General features: G+C 36.3%; 1 protein-coding gene across 1 annotated transcript; it reads left to right on the top strand.

Moving 5' to 3' along the window:
• The first annotated feature begins 6,995 nt into the window (after positions 1-6,995).
• Positions 6,996-9,987, top strand: LOC102974398 (protein kish-A-like). The gene is made up of 2 exons (XM_055091366.1): positions 6,996-7,143; positions 9,728-9,987. Exons 1-2 carry the CDS (start codon positions 6,996-6,998, stop codon positions 9,985-9,987), a joined length of 408 nt encoding a protein of 135 aa, XP_054947341.1.
• The last annotated feature ends 1,065 nt before the right edge of the window (positions 9,988-11,052 follow it).

Here is an 11,052-nt window from a genome sequence, read left to right as displayed (position 1 = left end):
GACTGTCCTCAATTCTTTTCATTCTTTTTTCTTTATTCTGCTCTGCAGTAGTTATTTCCACTCCTTTATCTTCCAGGTCACTTATCCGTTTTTCTGCCTCAGTTTTTCTGCTGTTGACTCCTTCTAGTGTTTTTTTAATTTTATTTATTGTGTTGTTCATCATTGTTTGTTTGCTCTTTAGTACTTCTAGGTCCTTGTTAAATGTTTCATTTATTTTCTCCATTCTATTTCCATGATTTTGCATCATCTTTACTATCATTATTCTGAATTCTTTTTCAGGTAAACTGCCTATTTCCTCTGCATTTGTTTGGTCTGCTGGGTTTTTACCTTGCTCCTTCAGCTGCTGTGTGTTTCTCTATCTTCTCATTTTGCTTCACATACTGTGTTTTGGGTCTACTCTTTGCAGGCTGCATGTTCTTAGTTCCCATTGTTTTTGGTGTCTGCCCCCAGTGGCTATTATTGGTTCAGTGGGTTATGTAGGTTTCCTGATGGAGGGGACTAGTGCCTATGTTCTGGTAGATGAAGTTGGATCTTGTCTTTCTGGTGGGCTAGTCCATATCCGGTGTGGTGTTTTGGGGTGTCTGTGACCTTATTGTGATTTTAGGCAGCTTCTCTACTGATGGGTGTGGTTGTGTTCCAGTCTTGCTAGTTTTTTGGCAAAGGGCTTCCAGCACTGTAGCTTGCTGGTCATTGAGTAGAGGTGGGTCCTGGTGTTTAGATGGAAACCTCTGGGAGATTTTCACCGTCTGATATTATGTGGAGCTGGGAAGTCTCCTGTGGACCAATGTCCTGAGCACGGTTCTCCCATCTCAGAGGCACAGGACTTACACCCAGCCACAGCACTGAGACCCTGTCATCCACATTGCTCAGAATAAATGGTAGAAAAAAAAAAGAAATACAATATAAAATAGGAAAGTTATTAAAATAAAAAATACTTACTAAAAATAAAAAAATATTTTTATGTAATAAAAAAAAAAGAAAGAAAGAAAAGAGAAATCAAACCAAAAAACCACCAAATCCACCAATTATAAGAAGCGCTAAAAGCTATATTAAGAAAAACAAACCAAAAAACTGACAGACAGAACCCTAGGACATATGGTAAAAGCAAAGCTATATAGACTTAATCACACACAGAAGCATACACATACACACTGACAAAAAGAGAAGAAGGAAAAATATATATGTATTGTTGCTACCAAAGTCCACTGCCTCAATTTGGGACGATTTGTTGTCTATTCAGGTATTCCACAGATGCAGGGTACATCAAGTTGATTGTGGAGATTTAATCTGCTGCTTCTGAGGCTGCTGGGAGAGATTTCCCTTTCTCTTCTTTGTTCGCACAGCTCCTGTAGTTCAGCTTTGGTTTTGGCCCTGCCTCTGCATGTAGGTCGCCTGAGGACATCTGTTCCTTGCACAGACAGGATGGGGTTAAAGCAGCAGCTGATTAGGGGCTCTGGCTCACACAGGCCAGTAGGAGGGAGAGGTATGGAATGGACGACAAGCCTATTGTCAGAAGCTGGCATGACATTGCACCAGCCTGAGGTGTGCCGTGTGTTCTCCTGGGGAAGTGGTCCCTCAATCACAGGACCCTGGCTGTGGCTGGCTGCACAGGCTCCCAGGAGAGGAGGTGTGTATAGTGACCTGTGCTTGCACACAGGCTTCTTGGTGGCTGCAACAGCATCCTTAGCATCTCACGCCCGTCTCTGGGGTCCAAGCAGATAGCCATGGCTCACGCCCGTCCTTTGAGATCATTTAGGCAGTGTTCTTAATCCCCTTTCCTTGCACATTAAGGAACAAAGAGACAAGAAAAAGTCTCTTGCCTCTTCGGCAGCTCCAGACCTGTTCCCGGACACACTCCCCACTAGCTGTTGTGCACTAGCCCCCTTCAGGCTCTGCTCACACAGACAAACCCAGTCCTCTCCCTGTGGTTTGAACTCCAGAGTTTCCACTGGAGGTGGTGGAACTCTCAGCCTCCACCTGCCCCAGCGGGATAGCAGAGAAGCCTCTTGGGCTGGTGAGTGCTGGTTGGCACTGCTCCTCCATGTGGGAATCTCTCTGCTTTCCCTTCCTCACCCCTGTTGCTGTGCTTTCCTCCATGGCTCTGAAGCTTCCCCCCTTTGCCACCCACAGTCTCTGCTCGAGAAGGGGTTCCTTGTGTGTGGAAACCTTTCCTCCTTCACAGCTCCCTCCCACTGGTGCAGGTCCCATCCCTATTCTTTTGTCTCTGTTTTTTCTTTTTTCTTTTACCCTACCCAGGTATTTGGGGAGTTTTTTTGCCTTTTGGGAGGTCTGAGGTATTCTGCCAGCATTCAGTAGGTGTTCTGTAGGAGTTGTTCCACATGTAGATGTATTTGTGGGGAGGAAGGTGATCTCCACCTCTTACTCTTCCGCCATCTTGAAGCTTCTCTCCTTAATTGGTCAATTTTTAACCAAGAGTTTTTGTTTGCTTGCTTATTCATTAGTTGATTGATTTCAGTGTTTTTATTTATTTGAGTTTATACTTTTACTGAATCATTGGTCCATAGATTTATACTTTTTGGAAATTTAAGTTGTTTTTTAACAAGATTATTATTATATTTTATAAAAGTTTCAAGAAGAATTAATAAACTCTTATCACCATATATAGCTCAGTTGATACTCTCAACTGTAACCTAACATATAAGTTTAGCTACCACCACAGTTTAGAAAAGTTATCAAATAAAAGCTTCAAACTTAAATATTTTATGTTTGTGTATTAGATCTATGGTCCCATGTAAATATAAAAATGCTATGTAGACAAATATATAAACTGCATAAATTTCTATATGGTATATACACACATCTTTTATATACTGGTATATGTATATGTCTTCTGTTGTCCTGTAGAGTCTTCTACAATAATTGTGGTTTTATTTCCCTTTTTATTTGCTGTAATCTTTATTTTATTTACATACATATTATGTTATGTGGTACATAAAATTTCACTAAAACTACATCTTATTTTTTTATGTTGGTCTCCATTATCTAATGTTCTTTATATATCTATACATCTTTTTTGCCTTAAAGCTCAAATTTGAATGAATATTATACAGGAAGATTTTTAGAGATGTTTTTTATGCAGTTTGTGTTACGTGACACCATTTTTGAGTGTCACACTTGCTCCCTACCCCACAGATATCTCCTCAAGAGACAATTAAGACCATATTGCTTTTTGATGTACTTTAGTGTATTCTGTTTCTTTGGAATATGCAACAATCATGATATAGGTTATAAGATGAGGACACACAGGATTCATCTTGTTCCCTTCAAATTCATCTCTCCCAAGAGAGTGTGAATTTTAAGAGAGCAAGAACCTCATCTGCTTTGTCCATAAGGCAAATCTTGTCTCTAGTTCTGTGCCTGACACATAATAGATTCTTAATAAATATTAAATGAATAAAGTGAGGCCAGAATTGTTTTTGAAAGCTAGATAACTCAGCTTTTAATCCTTCAGTGAGTCATTGTGATGATCAGGATAGTATTTAACTCCTTAGTTTAGCATCTAGAGTGTTCATACTTCCTACTCATTTTAGGATGAAGCCCAAATCATTTTCATTATATGGAATTTAAGGCCTTTGCAGAGTCTGAGGCTTACATGCTACTTCATGTCATATGTTTCTACTTTCCTCCTTGATCCCTAGGCATTAATTACCTATCAACCTCCAGTTCCTTAAATATTTCATTCTTCCTCCAAACATAGAACCTTTGCAAATACTTTGTCTTCTGCAGTCAAACACCTTGCCTCCATTCCCTCTACTCTCTTAATTTCTCTTAATCTTTTCTATGTCAGCTGAAATTTAACTTCCTCAGAGACTTGTTTCCTGATAATCCATGTTAGGTTTTGTTTCCCTGTTATACTATTAGTCCATCGACACACTGATTTTAGTTTGCAAATGTGTGTTTGAATTGATATTCGAATAATGTCTAGAACATAAACCTCCTTTAGGCAGTCTGTGTCCAAATATTTACTCATATTGTATCCCAGGAATAGAGCACAATAACTCATTGATGGTTAATACATATTTGTTAAATAAAGAGGTGAATAAGTGGGTGCTTGCTTAATTATCTGCCTTCATCTGTAGTTTTTCCCACACATATCATTTCTTTATACATAACAAATTGCATTCACCAAGCAGGTCATTTTATTTCACACCTGTGCTTAGAATGGTATTTACTATTCTAATATAATGGTCTCTGTCATCTCAAGCCCACACACTTTTCATTTCGGTTATATTTTTGTGAGTATTATATAATTTAGACATCAGACCATTGTTTTTTGACTAAAAAGGCAGAATTTACTTAAGGCAGAATTTGCAACATTCCCAAAATGTGAATCTTCAAGGATTAGCTCTTAGGATTTTCCTTACTATTTTACAAAACTCTAGATTCTCTGTTGAAGATAGATTTCATAATTATTTATCTTGTGAATTTGAATGTTTTGTCAGTCAATCAATGTAATAACTCCATTTTTGCCCCTTGGGTCAATTATCTCCACATTGATCACAGTGGTTCATGTAAACATGATATTTTTCTCTTTCTGATTATTTCCCATTATACAAAACAAATTCCAAACCTCTTGGTACAGCATTTTGGCACTACATTGTATAGCCTTTTTAAAATATTCAAGTCTTATTGCTTGTTAATTTATCACTTACAACATTTATCAAATGCATTTATATAGCAAATATTGGAGAAACTGCTATGTCTCAGAAAGTGTTCTAACAGTCTAGATAGAGCAGTGAATAAAATAGACAAAAACTCTATGCTTATGCAACTTACATACTAGTTGGGAGTGAGGGGCAAAAAAGGAGGGAAATATACAACATGCTAGAAGATGGCAAGTAATTTGGAAAAAAATAAAATAAAACAAGGGAGAGAGAGAGAGAAGAAGTACCAGGAAGGGAGGTGCAAGTTTGCTGTGGTCAAGAAAGAGCTCTCTGAAACAATGGAACAATGATCTGAATGAAGTAAGAGCTCCAGTTCTTCAGCTGACCAACTTATAATGATCCTTTAAGAATCAGCTCTTTTATCTTTGGCTAGAGTAAGACACAAATGAATGACACACACCTCGTTCCTTTCATGACAACTTTGGGTTTGGTTTCCCATCTATGTGTTTCTATAGCATTCTATGTTTATAACTCTCATATCACACACTTGGTAAAATAAAAATATTTCTGTATATGTCTGACAGCCTTCATCTACTAAAATGTTAATCTCTCAAGGAAAGAAACCATTAAAAATTTAACTTTATATACTGCACTTAACAAAGATGCTCAGTAAATATTTGTTGAATTGATTTGAAAATCAACTGAACTGATATTTTTATAAACTTATCCATAATTATATTATTATAGTGAAATCAGTCTTCTCGGCCTTAGTTTCTCATTTGAAAAATGAGAGATATTGTAAGTCTTATGGACGTTTAGAAGGAAAAAGTGGTAAAATTCTGCCATTAAATAAAATGATACTATTATCTAAGAAGATCCCCAAATTGCCTTTATGAAAAGTAAAACCTCTCAGAGGAAATCACTAGATAGTTTCTTCATATTATTTTCTTCTTTTATATTGAGTAAGAAATTGGTTGTATTTCCAGTTTGGTGAGCCCAGCAGCAGTACAAAATGAGTCAGCTAGCTTGAATTTTACTCACCAAACCTAAAGATGTTGATGGTTTATTTATTTATTAAAAATTCATACCCTTCGAGTCCTGCTTTCTGTAGAGCTGACTAGTTCCTATCAGACCTGTCCCTTTACCAGATAACAACTATAAAATCTGGCAGGGAATAGGCAACCACCTAAATTATGTGAAGTGTGAACAAAAGCGAGCTGATCAATAAGGGAGTTGACACATAGAAAAAGGGAATAGGAAGGGTGAAGTATCAGTTCCTATGTCTTTTAGCCTGAGGGTAACCTGCAATCAAAGCTACTCTGGCCATGAAACTTCAATCCCAAAAGTTCAGGGCAACCAATGTTGCAGAAATAGAGAGGAGAATCCCAGAAAGGAAGTACTTAGAAAGGATAACACCAAATTCTTTGTATAAACTTTTTGAGTCCTGTGCTAGTCCTATGAGCAGTCTTCAGCTAAAGACAAAATTACCTAAGCAGGTAAAAGCAAATAAGTCCACTCCCGGATATGTCATAATCAAGCTGGTGAAAACAAAGCTAAAAGGAAAACCTTGAAATAGGCCATATAAGGATGAGATAGTTCCACATAGGTGGAATAATTTTTGAATGAATGCTGACTTTATCAAAAATATATAGTCCAGAAAGCATTAGAAAACATCATTAAAGTCTTGGAAGGGATTTATTATCAAACCATAGTTTCAGACAAAGCAAATATATCAATTGACACTGAAAATGGAATAGATTAATTTTTATATAAAATGCAATGGAGAATTCATTTCCATTGGATCAGCTCTATAGGAAATTCTGAAGGAAGTTCTTCAGGCTGGAAATGAGGAGAATCAAAAATGGTAAATGTTTAGTAAGCATTTTTTCTTTCTTATTTCTTTAAACTACATAAGATTGTTTGAAACAAAAAGGATTGTATTTTCTTTTCTTGTTTATAATGTATGTTAGTATAATAGAATAGAGTATTATAAAAAGAATGAGAACAGTAGATGAAGATCTATATTAATTAAAGGTTAACACATATTTAATTAATACAATATTAACTACAAAGAGACTATGAAAAGTTAGGGATAAAAGAGATCACCTCAGATCTGACAGACACTGAGAGAATAAAACAATGATATTGTGGATAATTTTATGCCAATAAATTTGACAATTAAGATAAAATGCATAGGTGATATAAACATTTATGGTAGTATAAGATGTCCCTCACAACAAAAATTTGACATCCAACCATGGACAAAAGTGTTTTTGAGGAAGCTGTGGTACAACATCATACACCAAGGGGATTGGGAGGAATCTGGGCCACCCATGCATTGGGAAACTGGCAGCCAGACTTTGGTCCTAGATGTGGACCCTGCAGTGGTTCATGAACCAGCTCCAGCTTCTCTTGGCCACAGCACAGGAGCCCCTGGAAAACAGTGACACAGACAATTGCCCACAGATGAGAGCCTTTTTCGAAGTTCAAGTTTCTAGAGGAAAAGTTCCAGCAGACCGTTTGAGGGAAAAATAAATAAATAAAGAGTTTGAATGCTTTGGAGATAGTAAGAGGAACTGTTTAACTTTACATGCATCACACCTCCTCCAAGAGGACACAGCTTAGGGTCAAGAGAGATCTTCCTCATCCTGTGAATTCTTCCTCAGGGCAAAGAGAAAATGTGTGAGTGGGTTGGCTTCCCCATCTATACAGGATGCTGACAAAGGGGCTCATTTTTCTCACCCCAATCCAGAATATCGAATCATGAGCTACATGACACAAGGGCAGGTGTATACCTAGAAGATCTGAGAAGGCCTAAGAATCCTTACCAGTTCTATAGGAAGTATTTCTCTCCTGAGGTCAGTCAGTAAAGACTGGAAGAGGTGGTTGATATTTCAAATATAATCAGCAATGCAACACTTCAAAAACATGAAATAAAATCAAGGAAATATGACACCAAAGGATCAAAATTTACCAATAACTAACCTCATAGGGTTAGAGATGTGCATTTTACCAGATAAGCAATTCAAAAAAGCTATTTGAAGAAAACTCAATGAGCTACAACACACACACACACACACACACACACACACACACACACACACACACAGACACACACACAGAGAGAAAGATAATTCAATGAGATCAGAAAAACTATACATGATCAATATAAGTTTAACAGAAGTATAGAAATCATTTAAAAACTCAAATGGATATTCTGGAGCTGAAGAAACAATGAATGAAATGAAAACTGCCATAGAGGTCATCAACAGCAGACTTGATCAAGCCGAAGACAGAATCAGTGAGACTGAAGGCAGGAACTTGAAATTACTCTCCTCAGAGTGGACAAAGAAAAAAGAGTGAGGAAAGCTTACATGATCCATAAGATAACATCAAAAGAACCAATTTGTCAATTATTGGAGTTTCAGAAGGAGAAGAGGAGAAAAAAAGGGAGGAGGGAGCAGAGAATTTATTTAAAGAAATAATGACTGAGAAGTTCCCAAATTTGGGGAGAGATTTAGATGTCAAATTTCATGAAGCTCACAGATCACCAAAGAAAGTCAATTTAAAGATATCCTTTTCAAGATATATCATAATAAAACTGTAAATGTTGCAGAGGTGATATAAGACAACTAACTACCATGTATTTTTGACAAAACATAACATGGAGCAACCACTTTGGCTAAGGCCTGTTTTGCTGTTGCTTGCTTTCTTTTTTTCTTTAATAAACTTGAACATACATCTACCAGATGACTCAGGAAACCTATATATTTGTCCAGGAGTGTTGAAAATATGTTTACAAAAATATTTGTAAAAGAATTTTCATAAAAAGCTTTACTCATAACAGCCCCAAACTAGAACCAGCCCAAGTATCTATTAATAGGAAAATAACTTAAACTGTAGTATATTTGTATATACTGGAAATTTAATCAGCAATAAAAAGGTACAAACCACTGATACATGTGGAAATAAGAATAAATCTCAAGTATTCAGCTGTCTTTAAGTTACCTTATCAAAATATGCATACTCTACTATTCCATTTTTATGAAATTTTAGCAAAGGAAAGCTAAATTTTGGTGGGGAAAAATCAGAAATCTGATTATCTCCAGCTCTGCAGAGGAGAGGGGAAGGGAGCTCTGATTTACTTTGAAGTATTTGTCTATTTCCATGGTATAAATACTACCACCATGCCCAATTTCACTTTTAACCTTCATAGTCCTTGTGTTCTAATTGAATCAGGTAATTTGCTTAGGCTCTCCCTAACCTTGAGTCTTTTGGCCGTTTCATTTTCCTTGCCTGTTCACAAACCATCTCTGCTAGTCAGTGTTTATTGATCATCTACCATGTACTACTTTCAATGTCAGTCAACTGGAATGTCTCCCTCTGAGAAAAGTCACAAAAGGTAATGCTTCATTCATGTTTTTATCAAGTTGGATAAAGTAACCAGGTTCTTCTATGTCCTACCTTGCACCTTCATGTACCACTATTCTTAGGCAACTTTGCATTAGTTATAGGACAAGGCTTTTCTTTCCAAAACATCCACAATCCCCTGAAAGTTGGTTCTATGATTCTGAGGTTAAAAACAACCTATTCCTTTTTCTTATTTGAGTCAACCACAGAAGGCACTCAAAACATGTTAGTTGATTTGAATTAGTTTGAATTAAAAAATACATATGGAATATATGTTGTGCACATGGTTAGATACAAGGTCTGCAAGGAATTTTGAACTTTGTCGGCACTGAAGCTTATAATGAAGTACAGGGGAAAGGGAAATCTAAAAATAATTTAAAATATAAGGTAGCATATTCTTTGCTCCAAATGAATGGTATAAACAATAAGAACTAAAGACTTATGATGGCCAAGATTTGAAACATCTGTGATTGATTTTTTTTTTAACAACTTTGACCTAACTCAACTAGACTGAAAAAAAATGTTTTTTTCTAATTCAGAACAGCTTGTCTATAGTTAAGTCACATAGTAGGAATGCCCTGGACTCAGTGATGAAGCCATATTAAAATAACACTTACAGACCACGCAAGGAGCAACAAAGGCAAGCCGGACCTGCACTCCTCTACTGCTCCTGCATGCCTCTTCCGCCCCAGGCCCAGAAGGGAGATGTGGCTGGGGCTTCACCAGCCTCACTAGGTCTGACATTTTCAATTTTCAGAGTCTGTTGAGTGTAATCTTGCTGCTTCTATGTACCTGTGCTTATAGCCGATCCTTGGCACTCAGCCTCCTGGACAGAAATAAAACTGGGCTGTTGGGTATATTTTGGAAGTGTGTCAGAATTGGTGAATGGAACAGTCCTTATGTTGTGGTATGCTGTATTGTGGTGGCCTTCAGCATCCTCTTCATACAGTAGCTTGGAAAAATGCCAGAATTCAGTTGCCATCAGATTTAAATATGAAAAAAGTAAAGAACTTATCTGCAGAAAATAATGGAAAGAATGGTTAACACTTTTATCTCTGAACATTGAATGAGATAAATTTTCAGCTGCTGCTCTCTATTTTAGTTATTGGACCAATTTCTATATAAATAATTAGGATGTAACCATTTAATACTCAGAGTTTAAATATGTCTATAACAATCAACCTCACTACTGGCACTACAATATTACATTCTGCATATGTCATTCTGTTGTGTCAGATACCAGTTTTTAGTGAGGTATCTTTAAGGCACATAGGAGAAAACAAAATTGGTAAATTAAGATCCTTTCACTGTGATTTGGAAATGATAAATCTTTATAGAATGAGACTTTTTTGGGGCTAGTTTTTTTATTGAAAAAGAAAAAATGTTCATTTCGTGTTGGTAAAGATTGCATTCATATTTAATAATGCTTGTTTTTCCTCTGGCCACATCATTTTGAGCATTAACCAGAGTACATCTACTCTTAGCAAACTGTAGTTTATTACAGGTGTTTAAACTATTTAAAATGAGCCTATGCAGTTCTTAAAGAGGAAGATAAATGAGAAGTGACTTAAGAGTGCTATTGAGAAAATGTTCCTATTTAACATAAAAGAATTCAGAATAAAAATAAACAAATAAAAATAAAGTAACACTTGCAAGAATTGTTTTTCATCATTTTTCACAATAAGAAACAGTTTATGGAGAAGTGTGTGGAAGAAGAGAGATACGAGGGAAGAAAAAGAGAAAACAAGGAAGAGAGTGATGAAGAGGGAACATTGACATGAAATCTAACATCTTTTAGAAGCTTGATAGGATTATAATTCTGTGATAGAATAGTAATCTAGTGCTTTGGAATACTGTCTCAATTCAAAGACAATAAGAAAAATTTCCTGTTGCTGAAAGTATATGAAAAACCAAAAATAAAACAAAGTGAAAAACACTCATCCTAGATTTCACCCCAGAAATGTAGGGAAATATTTTACTACAAGTTTCTATGGGTAATTTTTATGATAATTTAAAT

The sequence above is a fragment of the Physeter macrocephalus genome, chromosome 16 (assembly GCF_002837175.3).
Source record: "Physeter macrocephalus isolate SW-GA chromosome 16, ASM283717v5, whole genome shotgun sequence".
NCBI lineage: Eukaryota > Metazoa > Chordata > Mammalia > Artiodactyla > Physeteridae > Physeter > Physeter macrocephalus.
Note: the sequence above shows the minus strand (reverse complement) of the source record. Positions and strands in the feature narration are given on the sequence as shown.